This window comes from Daktulosphaira vitifoliae, unplaced genomic scaffold (assembly GCF_025091365.1).
Source record: "Daktulosphaira vitifoliae isolate Bord-2020 unplaced genomic scaffold, ASM2509136v1 Scaffold_4, whole genome shotgun sequence".
NCBI classification, from domain to species: domain Eukaryota; kingdom Metazoa; phylum Arthropoda; class Insecta; order Hemiptera; family Phylloxeridae; genus Daktulosphaira; species Daktulosphaira vitifoliae.
In genome coordinates, this window is record NW_026099575.1 from 40,317,729 (window position 1) to 40,332,974 (window position 15,246).

Consider the following 15,246-nt stretch of genomic DNA (forward strand, 5'->3'; position numbering starts at 1 on the left):
CTATGTACAGTGTCAACAATGTACAATAATAAATATTAGCAAAATTAAAAATTTTCTTTTTAAACTGACTATATCAACACAAAAATACCAGAACTACTAAAAAATGCTGTATCTATTATATTAAACATTTATTTTTAATGCAATTCTTATGTTTTCATTACGTAAGATAAACACTTTTACTTTTATTTTTTAATTTTGTTCTGTTTGCAACAATGTAATGGATTGTTAAAATGTTGTTTATGCAGAATTCGTCCTTGAAAAATGGCGATTATCAGATTACGTTGAACTTACTGCAGTTCAACAAAAGCATTAATCAGTACTAGTTATTAGCTGTTTTCTGTTTTTAATGACAATTTCAAAAATTTTTCTTAAAATTGGTAGTTAGAGTCACAGATCAATTAAAAATTTTGGATTTGTAAATTTTTATGATGGTTGATGTGCAAGAATCGACAAAAAACAACTTAAGGTGGCCTTATACAACAAATATTTCTAAACCTGGAAAAACGTAAAATTTATTGCTTATTTTAAATATTATAATTCATTTACACATTTAATATAAATTTTTTGCTTTTATAGATGTAACCTGTTTGATTACTTTACTCAAATAGATGATTCTCATACCAAATATCTTGACTATAAAATGTCCAAACCTTTGACAATCCAGGTAAATAAAGATTTTAATAGTTAATAACTATACCATTTGATATATAATAGTATTATTGATAAAAGTAATTATAATAGAAATAAAAATATTAACAGTAATGTAGTAGAAGATGTATGAGATACATCTTCATGTGTAAGATGTATGGGATACATCTTCATGTGTAAGATGTATGGTCACGGTAATTTGATATGATATCAGATGTTTGGAATACCAAATATTTTATTTTATTATTTTACTAAAGCTTGAAGGTTGTTATTTAATGATAAGTATAAAAATTTTAAGCGTAAAATAATTAAATGTAAACAGATTAACATTTTTTTGAAAGGGAACAAAATATTTTCTAGTTGATAAATAATCTTTTTTTTTCTTAATTTGATCATGCAAGAACTTTTTTTAACAGGTGGTGATTATTTATAGGAGTACATTATAATGCCATTATTAGAATATAGAAAAGGTGTGAAGGACAAAGCCACCTAAGTTCGTCTGAAGATTTTTCAGTACTTCTTTAACTAATCAAAACTTGTAGTAAAAAGCAATAATAACAATTAACGATAAATTAAAATATTATGATTCCTCGGGTATAGCAGTTTAATAACCAATTTAAACTTTACTTCTAATTTCATAATTTTCTGTTTATAGATAACAATAGTTATAATTTTGTTATGTAACACATCTATACACAAATATCAGCCATCCTCATATCACATTCAATAACATCCCTTCAACTCTTTCTTGGTTTTCCTTTACTTCTTCTTTTAACATTCATTCCATAACTGTTCATCGAACCATCTAATTCTATTTTCTCTCATTTTATCTACGATTGATGCTACATCAATACTCCTCTTTATATGTTTATTTATTATTCTATCTTCTCTAGTCACTTCACCCATTCTCTACTCTATTCACTTGTCAACGGACCAAAATTCTGAACCATACATTATAGTTGGTCTCACTAGGGATGGCAAAAAGTGACCCAATATCGATATTTTTCTTATAGGTTATCGTTAATGATTTATGGAGCTTAGTTTGATATTGATACATCAATATATCAAAAACATATCAATATTTAAAGAAAAACTATTTTAATCGTGTATCACTAACACCATTATAACATGTTAGATAGAAAAATTTAAAAAAAATGATTTTAATGAACACATACCCTCATGTCTTTTAATAATAGTAAAAATAGTTTACCTAATTAAAATCACAATTTCAATGTGCAAATTTACTAGATTTTTGAGTTTGGTTATCACTTATTTTTATTTGAAATTGAGACTTATTCTTAAATTAACACTAATAATGATCAGTTTTTACATCCTTCTACTTCCCAAATTGAACATGCTAAAAAGTGTGGTGACTCTCTTTCGCATGTTGGGGAGTCAATGATGGTTCTTGGCTAAGCCAATGGTAGACAGGACTGGTATTATGTAGCAGAGACCAAACATTGCTAATGAAAAAGTCTCATTATCACCCTGGGAATTAAAACAGGGACCCCGTGTGCCAAAAAAATATATTTCTACTCACTAGGCCAGGCTAACCCTTTATTTTTAAATTAAAAAAAAAAATTGCATTAAAATAATATAACTATTAGATTATTTATTTGTACTTCAATTTTTTTATATAACTTCATAACTTAAATTTATTCAATCTATTATTGGAGCCTTATATGACTTGCACTGTATAATTTAATTTCAAATAATTAAAATAGAATTATTTAAATTAAAAAAAAAAAGTAGTATGTAAATAAAACAATACATACATTTTTTTTATAAAATTATAAGACTTCTGAAAACCAATCTGCTTCACTCAAAGAACTCATGACGACAAGCTTAGATAAATGTTTTCCCATAAATCTGTTTCTTGCTTTAGATGTTGTTTGACCAATTTTGGAAAATAAGCTTTTTGATGGAACAAATTGATTACCTTTCATCAAAGATACATAATTAAAACAGTTTTAATTATTTGAGCACAGTGCTCAATAATTAATTATTAAAGGTTGGCACTTTTTTTTAGGGGAACATCTAACAAAACAGTATGACTAGCTTCACTAGTTGATAAAGTAGGATTGTCAAATTGCTAAAAGTTAAGATAGAATTATACTTTATATTTATTTTGAGATTAAGTCATGTTAATAGCATAATTATACTCACAATCAACACATTGCCAATCTGGTTGCATCATCATTATCAATATTTTAGGATTCCTTTATTTTTTAATTTAGTAGTTGTGCATTTTTAAGATGAGAGTGAAGATTAGATGTATTGCCAGACGTTAAACGTCATATTATATAACATGTTTTGCCACATACTTTACATTTAGCAGACAATTTATTAACTTTGTCAAAATGACACCAAATTTTACTTAATTTACCCATTGCAAAAAATTATACAAAATCCATAAATACAAAAAATTATTGAAATTTTTGCAACACAAATTGTACCAATTGTTATGACACTATGCTGCCACACTAATATGTTTTATTATTGTACAGTATATTTATACAACAAATCATGGAACATAAAATATAATAACTAATAAGCTTTATATAAAAAATAAAACCCAGCACAGGGGGGCCACGGCACAGTGGTGACATGGCATAGTTGGATCAAGTATAATGATATCTGACAGTGATTAAAATCACTATCAAAAAAATAAAGGCTTCGATGCAAATCTTTAGATAGTGTTTAATTAAAAAAAATTGGTGTATTATTCCAAAAGCTACATGATCTGCTAGTTCCTTATTAATATCCTGATTAAGATAAAGTATGTCGAATGAAAAAGAGTTTATTAAAAAATATTATTTCTCATAAAAAAATTGTGTGGATCCATACATTTTTTAAAAAGTTATGGCCTTTTAAAGTAAAAAATCCAGCACAGGGGGGTCGCGGCACAGTGGTGCCGTGGTATAGTTGGATAAAGTATAATGATATCTGACAGTGATTAAAATCACTTTTCAATAAGTTATAGCATTATAAAGTTAAATATAATTTAAAAAGTAAAATCGAGAATTTTCACACAAAAATAGCATTCGATAGCCATTTTCACCATGAAGACAAGTCCAGAGGTCAAATATTTTTTTTTCAAATTAAAATATATTACATTAGCTTTAATTTAAGATTTATATAAAAGTGTCAGACCTTCCAGAACATTTTCAAAAGTTAAATTGAAAAAGTTGTCTTTTTAAATCCCCCTCTGTGGGCAGATAAAGGGTCAAATTTACAAAAAAAATATATCAAATGATAGGAAAAGACATCAAGCATCTATAAAAAAAAAAATTATATTGATATATTCATTTTTGAAAAAGTTACGGCACATTTTAGTGAAGAAAATTTCGAAAATTAGCGATTTTTAAATTTGTAATTTTTTTGGAGGTTTCCCCATTTACGGGGAACGAGGGAATTTTTTTTCAATTTTTAAGGGTAATATCTTCGACTAGATATGATTTGTGATCTTTTGACGTATGATTGAAAGAAAGCTGTTTGGTGAGAGCTGAGAAAAAGTGGTAACAGACACAAAAAAAAAATTCCCCTTAATAGTAAAACCAATACCTTCTCAGCTTTGCATCGAAGCTAATAAGTTAGTATTATAAACAATTAATTTTTATTATTTGTATATTACTAGTGAATTATTTAATTTAGTTTCATTAATCATGATAAATATCATCAATTTTTAAAAAAAAAAAATAATTATTCATACTTAGATAATTTTAATTAATTTTTATTTTCAATATATCGATAATATAGAAAGATTAACATCAATAGTCTATAAATATCAAGTCTTTAATCTATTTAATAAAATTGATACAATATATCAAACTTATTGATATATTGTTACCATCCCTAGGTCTCACTTTTGTCTTATAGAACTTGCTTTTCAACGTCAATGGAATTATTTTATCGCATAACACACTAGAAACTTCTCTTAACTTCACCCACTCGCACTTAATCCTGTGTCTTACGTCCTCGTCAATACCACAGTTCTTTTTCAGAACTGATCCTAAATACTCAAAACTTTCCACTTCTTCCATAACGTCTTTATTGTCATTAATCTCCTCATTTTTTAATCACATACACCAAATACTCTGTATTAATCCTACTTATTTAAAAAAAAAAAAAAAAAAAGTACAACTAATTGAAATTTTACTTAAAAAATTGGTAATTAGTACAAATTAAAGTATAATTTGTAATAATTACCTCAACTACAAGTATTAATTGAGGAACTATTTAAGTTTTTATTACTGTTAAAACAAAAAAAATATTATAATTTTGTAATTAATGAGAATACAAAAAACAGTAATATTCTGTGATTGATATATTTCATAAAAAAAAAACATGCAAATATTGTTTAAAATTAGCAACACTACTATATTAATAAATTTTGAATACAAAATTTAAAGTAGCTACGTTGTGTGTTGTATATTATGTACATATATAAAAACTGATTAGCTGATAGTAATGATATCCACTATTACCGTGTAGTAGGGAATGGATGTGTTAGAAAGGTGTGAATCGATTCAGGTACTTACTCATTACATGTATGATCTTAATTTAATGGTCAAATGGGTATGTGTTGATTTACAGAATATTAAATATTGCTAACAAATAAAATTTTCAAATGTAGTGTTGTATTTAAAAAATAAAATATTAATTAAATTTTAATAACTATAACATAGATGTTGAAGATAAGTAATTATTAACATCTTAATTTTTAGACACAAAATGAGTCGCCTAGCAAGAGTGAATCCCCTCAACCATTTTATCACATACATCAGGTAATTGAAATATTACAAAAAATTTAAAATAAACTATGTAGTTTCAAGCAAAGTTTTCAAATAAAATAAAATTTATATTATTATATAAAATAATAATATATTCAAAAATAAATTTAGTGTGGTCTTGCACTCATTTTTATGGCCCTTTATATTCATTTATCCTAGTTTTAATTCAAAAAAATCTTTTAGAAGAAAGGCTTTATTGATAGTCTAAAGTTTAATTTAAGCATTCACTCTTTTTATATTGTTATTCGTTATAATATACATTCAATGAAAAAATTAATATAACTAATCTATTAAATTTCAGGACTCAATCACTTTGAAGTCAAACTCGACTCCTGTTAGATTTAGTCCTCGTATGGGTTCTAATGCAATTAGTTATGCTCGGTCATCTGGTAGTAGTCGTGCCTCAATACACTCTAATCTGTCACCTATTAATTTTTTTAACATTGAACAATCTATATTTAAAATAAGTGCAATGTTTCCAACAGCCACTGAGGAACACATAAAATCTTTATTGGACAAGTAATAATTTAATATTTAACAAAAAAGTAATTTATTATTGGAGTATTATAATTTATTTTAGATATCATAATAGAGAAGCAGTAGTAATAAGTGCTTTACAGGTTGAAAAACATCCTATTGCAACACCAGGGCCGTATACACCACCATCTATTGGTCGTCATTTTATGTATCAAGTAAATTCTTCACCTGTTAAAAGTGCTTCGTCTAAACCTGCACATTATTCTCCAAAGATGAAATTGAGGTAGTTTTTATCATATTTTTTATTGATTGTAAATTTCTGATTTTTGCCTTAGAATAGTTTTTTTGTTTGCAATATTTATTTATTGATTTCTATTATATTTATTAAATGGCTACCCTACTATTTATTTACCCTTTAAGATTTTATTTATAAGTAATTTTGATAGTTTTATAAACTCGTAGATCACAAAACCAATTTTATTAACTATACAAATTGTTTGTGCTGATTTATTTTTAGTGTTAGTTTTATTTATTTTTATTATTTTTGTAGCATGACCTTATTTTGTTGTTTCAGTATTATGTAGTGTTCTTGGTATTTGTCTGATGTACTTAGAAGATAGGAAATAATTTGATTATGAAGAATATATGTATGATTAATGTAATTATTTATAAGGTGAGATATCTAATTTATGAATTTCTTTTTTTTTTTTACGTGTAAAAGTAGCATTACAGCTGTATTTTATCATTTATTTATTATTTATTTTTGTGTAAATTAGGTACTTGAAAAGTGTTTTTCCTGTAGTAGAAGAAACAGTTCTTTTAGATACACTCTGTGGTACTGACAACAATGTAACCCAAGCTACAGAAAGATTATTAACTATGGGTTTTAATAAAGGATTTGATTTATCTAGTATTATACCTAAATTGCCACCTAGAGTGACATTAATAAACAATGATAATGAAAATGATGATGAAGTATTTTGGCTCCGTAAAAAGATTTCACACCAGTTTGATAATGAAAAATCAACTTGCCCTATAATATCTGACGAAACAAAACCACCAAATAAAAAAAATAGTGATGTTGAAGAATTACAAAGTACCTACTTATCATAAATTTTATTTATTTTAATATATATTTCATTTGAATAATATGTATGTTTATATAATTTTAATTTTTAGTAAAACAAAGACTGCAAAATAAGTATAAAAGTGTCACAGAGAAAATTATTATATTTGCTTTGGAGAGCACTGATTACAATGAAACACTGTCTGATCAAATTTTAAAAAATCATTTAGAGAATGAATCAAAACAGAATTATTTGAGGTAATTAGTTAAAATTAAATTATGAATTGTAATTAATATCTATGCAAAATAACCATTTTTGTAGGTATCAATTTATAACTTATATTGATGCTCATATAACTATTTAATTATTGTACAATCTAAATATCTTTATTTATTTAAATTGTCTATGATCCTTTAGTTTTTAATGTTATCATGTACCTTCATAACATAATTAAATGAATCTTATCATAGTGAACAACAGACTTATGAGAACGAGCAAAATAAAATTTCATATGGTGAACCTATTAAGAATGCTGCTATTGAAATTGAAAATGGAGTGTACAACCTTGAAAATGGGTATTAATTATTTAAACATTTTAAATATTAGTTATTAATAAAATTATTAAAATCGTATATATAAAATTATTTTATCTTATAAAAACAATCCAATTTTCTTCTTTTTAAAACTGTGAACCTAGTTAACAACAGAGCATATTATACTTAAAAAAAAATTATAATAAGTTAACAAAATTGTAGAGATTAATAAGTATTAGAAATTTATTATAAAATATAGTTATATGGTATCAGCATTCTAAGGAAAAAGAAAAAAAGTTATGATTTTAGAAAAGATGATTAGTATGGATATTAGAATTGAAAAATTAGTATCTAATAATAAGTTTGGGTTCATGTTTGAGCAGTTAACTGTACAGTAAATATGTGCAAGGGGGAGCTAGTAAGAAATGTATTAAGAGAAAAATAAAACTATTTGGTTTTTATTAATCTAAATGATTTTTACAGTCTTTTCCTTAACTATTTGCTAATAAAAGTTTATAAACACCCTTATTGACATAGCTAAGCAGACTTTATCTCTCATTTAAAATATTAAATTATATTATTACATTTCATAATAATAAAAAAAATCCTCTTCCTAAAAAAAAATGAATTAAGAACTTATCTAGGAAAACTTAATTTTTGAATCAATAAAAAAGTCAGGGTCATTACTTTCTTTTCTTGGTATATTTCTCAAATCTCAGTTATTAGAATAAATTGTTTTAAGTAAGTATTCATGATCTGTACTATAGAAGAGTGATGAGTTTTAGATAAATGAATGATAAGGTTAATTGAAACAATATATTGTTATGATATATATATATGGAGGGGTCAGAAGCCAATCAGTGTAAGTCACTTCTCTGTGAAAACTGAGTTGGGTAATATAACTTGCGCTTTCATTTTTATTATACTGTGTTAGATTTAAGTTTTTCAGTATGTTATATCTCAATAAAAAAATTATTAGTACCTTTACGGGACTCTATTTTATTACAAGTTTTGAAAAATCCCAATTATCTCATTTTCTATATTTAGTGACTTACACTGACTGGCTTCTGAGCCCTCCATATTTTACTAAACTACGTTAATTTAAAAAAATAGTAATATATTTTTTATGATTTTAATATAATAATATAATATAAAAATCTTTATCTAAAAAGGGTTAATTAGACATTGATGTAAGAATTAAAGTAGTTGATAAACAACTTCTTAATGTTTGGGTAAGGAAACAAGGAAGAAGAAAGTATCAAAAAAATTAATCTTTTATAAAATAATTTGTTTAAATAAATATAAACTAGTAAAAAATTATTAGCTTGCCAGCAAAAAAATTATGTGTGTTATTATATGTACCATTTAAATCAACATCAATTTTTTTTTATAGGGAAAAGTCTGAAAACAGTTTTACTGAAATAATTATACATGATAAAAAGACCATCTTAGCTAAAGGACCTAACAGGCAATTATTAAGGTAATAATAATATAATTTCATATATAAAGTATTTAAAAATATTTAAAAAAAAAAGTGTGTAATATAAAATTTATTTTTAGTAAATTAATTTAGTTAAAAAAAAATTATAGCCAATTTATTAACTTGCTCAAAAATATCTTGAAAGTTTTAATTGTTATATGTTGAACACTTCCTAACTTTTTAAGATACTGCATGTTTTTTATTATAGAAATCATATATTCATTAAAACACTGTTTTTGTTTACTTATTAAATATTATTTTTAAAAAAAGTTAATATACTTCTTGTTTCACTGTTTTGTTATTTGTTCTATTATTAGTATTAAAGAATCCTCAAATAGTAATTGTAAAAATGGAATCAAAGCTAAGGGACCAAACAAATCATTGTTGAGTAGAATACAATCTCTAGCCAAAGGACCGAACAGTGATTTGAAAAAAGGACCATCCAAAGGATTAGCTAAGGGAAGTTTTTTCCAAAAGTTATTTAAAAAAACAGTTCCTTAAGTCATACTTTAATTATAATATAATTGTATTAGTAAATCGTTATAAGAATCTGGTTTATTTAATTTGTTTTGTTATTAATATCAATTATTTACATTACTTTTAATTGTAACATTTAAGTATTATATTATTCTGTTACTTAATTTCTTAAGATAAAAGAAAAAATCTTTTTTTTTTTTTTTTGAAATTGAATATAGTTGTACATATGTCATTTTAGATTTTTTTTTTTTTTATATGAACCAAATAACATTTTTTAGACATTATCATTGTAACTAGATTTGATTTTGTGTTAAATATTTTAACTAATATTGTGCTAGTTATTTATAGTTATTAAAAATAATAATACATTTCTGGAAAATATCTTTAATATGATAATGAGTATGTATAATTGTTATTAAATACTGTGTCACGCTATGACATAGAAGTCCTCATAGAACCCTATTAATATATCCTTTTAAATATTTTTTCTAATTTGGACTTTTTATAATATTATTAATAAACAACTACAAAACTTGTGGTATGTATATAGTTCTAATTTGTAATTATTAATGATTGTAATTCAACAGTAATTTTAATCACCATTTATAATTGCTTTAATACAATTTGGTAGATTGCATTTGCATCTTTGATAATGGATAATTGAAGAAAAAGTTAAATTAAAAAGAGAATATATTAATTATCAACTATATGTAATACATTATGTATGATGATAAATTGTCTGTTGATGTATTGACATAGTTTTTTTTATTAATTAAAATGAGTAAAACTGCCTATTCTATTGAGAATGGATGATAGATGATTTACAATTATTTTTTTATCCCTAGGTGAGGAATAAGGGTGAGGGTAGAAAGTACTATAGATCCCTGGTAGTTAGTTTTAGTGATTTTTAGTAACAGAGGATAAGCAAGTCGTCCAATGACCAAAAATATGCATGTACAAAAAAAAAACTGTTATGTAATTTTATTTTTTTTTTTTGACAAATAAGAAAATAACACTTTTTGCTACACCTAAATAGGAAAAAGTAAAATTAAAAAAAAAAATTTTTTAACTTTTCCTTTTGTAACTGGATGACTTAAGTTGTGTTTCAGAATATTATAAAAAAAATAACAATTGGGACTTAGCATTTTTAATATCAATGTTTAAAATCACTCATAAAATACTTCAATGCAAATGTATGTGAAGATTTTTGAAATCATAAAAAAGTGGGGTTTTATGAATTTAAAAAATAAAATGTAAATTCTCTAAATACACTTTTACTATGAATAATATCTTATCAAAAATAATAATTTTTTTAATACAGAAAATCAAGTGTGATTCCTATAAATGACTTTTACTTAAGGCATAGATTAGTAACAACGTATACAAAGAATACATTTAAATGATACAAATATTGGCTCTTTTTATATTTACTTTAATGAGTTCACTTTGAAATCAAGTCAACAAATTTTTTATTAGGTAAATTACATATTATGTAATTTACTTTTTATATTTCATTAAATTAGCTTATTATACTTTAATTTAATGTACATAAGAAGGTGAAGGTTTTTTCGAACAAAGTTAAATTTTTATGCTGATATTGTATGTTTAAACACTTCTACTAAGGAAAACAGCATTAAAAAAAAAAAATGTTTTAATTAATTAATAATTGATCTAAAATTAAAAAGGACAATTTTATTATGTTCAGTTAGCAAATAACTTATTTGTCTATATATGCATCCTTAAAATTAATAAATTTAAATCCTTTTAGGATATAATATTTAAGTGTACAATGGCCTTTAGTATTTAAATAAAACACCATCAAAATAATAGAATTATTATTATTATTTTATTATATTAGTCTTAGTTAAAATATATTAAATATATTATAACACAATTTTTATTTAACATATCTGACTTAGGAGTTAAAAAATATTATAAATTATATATAAAAAAGTAAATTATTAAGTAAATTTAATATATATACCTCAATTTATATAGTGCAAGAAAAAATGTTTTCAATTTCTTTACAGTTGAAATATTTATGACATTCTAGTTAATATTTATTAACAGGTTAATCATAACAAAGTTCAAGATTCATTAATAATATAATATAATAAAATAAATCACTTTTTCTCTTGTTGAGCTTGAAACTGCTGTTGTAATTTAGTTAATTTATCACGGTGTTCATCTTGTTTATTTTCTAAAGTTTGAATTCGATCATCAATTCTTTTCAATTCATTCTTTATGTAACTCATTCGTTTTTCTATATTTTCTTTAGCTTCAGTATGGTCTTGGCGTAATAATATAGGGCCAACCATTTTAAACACTTCACCAGAAGGCTTTAATAATCCTAGTTCTTCTTTTACAATGGAGTTTTCATTTAACTGGCCGTCAAGTTGTTGGCGCATACTTGCTAATTGATTTACTTCTTTTTGACATTGTTTAAAAGCGTCTAGTTCTCGTTGAAATTGTTTTTGTACCTCTTCTGTGGCCATGTTAGCTTGATAATTAAATAAATATAAATAATATATTTTTTTTATTAAAAATGAATATTGATCAATAAGATAAATTTAAATATTCAGATTTAATAATTCTATGATTTTTTTTATATAAGACAAAACTCTCTTTAATAAAATAAATATAAAATTTTAAGATACCTTATCAAACATGCGGTTGGTTATAGCCATAACCATAATAGTTAATATTACTTTAGATAAGGAGGATGGCAACTCCAAACAAATAATGATATTTTTATAAACGCCACTAGTATCTAGNTTTTAACGGGCGAAAAACCGTAAAATTGTTCCAGAGGTTGCTTACGTGAGGGGCTTAGTAAAATAGGATATAAAGGGAGATAGTAAAGTGAATAATTATTCATTTTACTATGATAAATGCGTAGCATTTATTATAGGACAGAATTACAGTCACAGACTATATGAAAAGTATAGTCTGTGGTATAATGTACCTAAGTAATAAAATTCAAATTATAAATTTTATTAAGCAATCTTATAAAAAATAAAAATGTAAATTATTTTTAGTATAAAATAATAGGCAATAAATTAAATAATATTAATTCTTCATTTAAATTTCTATCGTATTTTTTTTATTTTGGACAAAAATTGAATACAGTTAATCGTGTTAAACCAATATTTCAAGTAAAAATTCTCTTATAAAAGAAAAGTTACTACTTTTTTTTTTATTAACCAGTGTTAAATAAATTGGTTAGTATGAACATTTTATCAAGCATTAACAATGGTATTTGGGGTATATAAGGGGGTATACATATAATAAATTATATGTATAATTTATTATATATAATTAACATATACCCTAGAAAAATAATACTTATGTACTATTAATATTGAAGGAAATATACTAATATACTATTAGCGTATACTCTAAGTTAATAAAGGTTCTTTTTCGAAATATTGAATATTCATATAATAGATGTCATACATGGGAATCGGTGGGGGTCCAGAAGGAGTGTGCTTTCATTAAACTATCATCGCCAACCAAAGCAATCGAAAAAGGGTTTTTATGATAAAATTAGCAAAAAATTGATTTTGACGCCTAAAAGAATTATTATATTCCTCTTGNTCACAATATCGACAATTGATAAACTGCGTTAATCGCAGTGTAAAATTACCAACGGCGAGTTTCGATTAATATATATATATATAATCGCAATAGTAGTAGAAGTAGAAAATTTACAAAATCACATTAATAAACGAATACAGTAAATACACTATATTGAAATAACGACAGAATAAACGACGCACAAAACGGCGGCTCGGTGATAACGAACACGTTTGGGGCGTCGGACGCGGTGATAACGACGAAAAGGCGGGAACGCGATCGGCCGAGTGGGAGGCGCGCTCCCCTATTTCGCGTCGTTTTCCGTTCCACGGAATCGCGAAAATCGCGAATAAAAAAAAACGGAGACGACGAAAAATTCGCGCGCCGCCAGGAAAAGACGCGGGACCGGAAGGGCCGTCGAACGGTACCAAAAATGCGGCGAAAAGAGAAAAACGGGAATTTTAACGGGCGAAAAACCGTAAAATTGTTCCAGAGGTTGCTTACGTGAGGGGCTTAGTAAAATAGGATATAAAGGGAGATAGTAAAGTGAATAATTATTCATTTTACTATGATAAATGCGTAGCATTTATTATAGGACAGAATTACAGTCACAGACTATATGAAAAGTATAGTCTGTGGTATAATGTACCTAAGTAATAAAATTCAAATTATAAATTTTATTAAGCAATCTTATAAAAAATAAAAATGTAAATTATTTTTAGTATAAAATAATAGGCAATAAATTAAATAATATTAATTCTTCATTTAAATTTCTATCGTATTTTTTTTATTTTGGACAAAAATTGAATACAGTTAATCGTGTTAAACCAATATTTCAAGTAAAAATTCTCTTATAAAAGAAAAGTTACTACTTTTTTTTTTATTAACCAGTGTTAAATAAATTGGTTAGTATGAACATTTTATCAAGCATTAACAATGGTATTTGGGGTATATAAGGGGGTATACATATAATAAATTATATGTATAATTTATTATATATAATTAACATATACCCTAGAAAAATAATACTTATGTACTATTAATATTGAAGGAAATATACTAATATACTATTAGCGTATACTCTAAGTTAATAAAGGTTCTTTTTCGAAATATTGAATATTCATATAATAGATGTCATACATGGGAATCGGTGGGGGTCCAGAAGGAGTGTGCTTTCATTAAACTATCATCGCCAACCAAAGCAATCGAAAAAGGGTTTTTATGATAAAATTAGCAAAAAATTGATTTTGACGCCTAAAAGAATTATTATATTCCTCTTGATAAAATCTGGATTCACCTTTGAAGAAAATAACGTCGTTGCTGCTTAAGTCAAAACTTAGATTATATAATTTTTTTTTTTTAATTAAAGTACATTACATTAGCTTTAATTTAAGATATATATAAAAGTGTCAGACCTTCCGGAACATTTTCAAAAGTTAAGTTGAAAAAGTTAATTTTTTGTGAAAAAGTTGTCATTTTAAATCCCCCCCTTTGGGCAGATCAAGGGTTAGATTTACAAAAAAAATATACCAAATGATAAGTAAAAACATCAAACATCTATATAAAAAAAAAATATATTGATATATTCATTTTTGAAAAAATTACGGCACATTTTAGTAAAAAAAATTGAAAAAATTTCGAAAATTAGCGATTTTTAAATTTGTCATTTTTTTGGAGGTTTCCCCCATTTACGGGGAACGGTGGATTTTTTTTCAATTTTTAAGGGTAATGTCTTCGACTAGATACGATTTGTGATCTTTTGACGTATCGTTGAAAGAAATCCGTTCGGTGAGAGCTGAGAAAAAGTGGTAACAGACAAAAAAAAACACATCATAGTAAAACTAATATCTTTTCAGCTTCGCATCGAAGCTAAAAGGGAAAACATGTGTTATTTTCAAATAATTACTATAACATTCCTTACTAGTGTAGCATGATTTAAGTTACCTTTTGTAGAATGAGATTTATTTTTTAAGAAGTAAATGAGATGATATTATTATATTATATATTGTAAGAATAGATGATGTGGGTGATCGTGTTAAGTGGAAGTTTAGGATAAGGGTGGCTGACTCCAAGAGGTTGGATTAAGACGAGGAAAAAAAGAACTGAGATGATATTATAACATCATCTGAGTACAATAGTTGTTTGACAATAGAAATTTTCAAATTTATTATTATTTTAAAAGAAATCTCGTAGTC

General features: G+C 25.1%; 2 protein-coding genes across 2 annotated transcripts; one reads left to right on the top strand and one right to left on the bottom strand.

The window, feature by feature from the left end:
* The first annotated feature begins 279 nt into the window (after window positions 1-279).
* On the top strand, window positions 280-9,865 carry LOC126906305 (uncharacterized). Its single transcript, XM_050686835.1, has 10 exons — window positions 280-505; window positions 577-664; window positions 5,376-5,435; window positions 5,743-5,960; window positions 6,022-6,201; window positions 6,695-7,014; window positions 7,098-7,242; window positions 7,456-7,560; window positions 8,912-8,998; window positions 9,316-9,865. The coding sequence occupies exons 1-10, from the start codon at window positions 426-428 to the stop codon at window positions 9,497-9,499; spliced, it is 1,467 nt and encodes a 488-aa protein (XP_050542792.1). The 5' UTR covers window positions 280-425; the 3' UTR covers window positions 9,500-9,865.
* Window positions 9,866-11,380: 1,515 nt separating this feature from the next.
* Window positions 11,381-12,125, bottom strand: LOC126906322 (prefoldin subunit 6). The gene has a single exon (XM_050686871.1). It carries the CDS (start codon window positions 11,968-11,970, stop codon window positions 11,599-11,601), a length of 372 nt encoding a protein of 123 aa, XP_050542828.1. The 5' UTR covers window positions 11,971-12,125; the 3' UTR covers window positions 11,381-11,598.
* Between the last annotated feature and the right edge of the window lie 3,121 nt (window positions 12,126-15,246).

Coding starts and splice junctions, on each gene's coding strand:
- LOC126906305 (XM_050686835.1), top strand. CDS start 426: ATGATGGTTGATGTGCAAGAATCGACAAAAAACAACTTAAGGTGGCCT. Junction 5,436..5,742: donor CATTTTATCACATACATCAG/GTAATTGAAATA, acceptor ATTAAATTTCAG/GACTCAATCACTTTGAAGTC. Junction 5,961..6,021: donor ATAAAATCTTTATTGGACAA/GTAATAATTTAA, acceptor AATTTATTTTAG/ATATCATAATAGAGAAGCAG.
- LOC126906322 (XM_050686871.1), bottom strand. CDS start 11,970: ATGGCCACAGAAGAGGTACAAAAACAATTTCAACGAGAACTAGACGCT.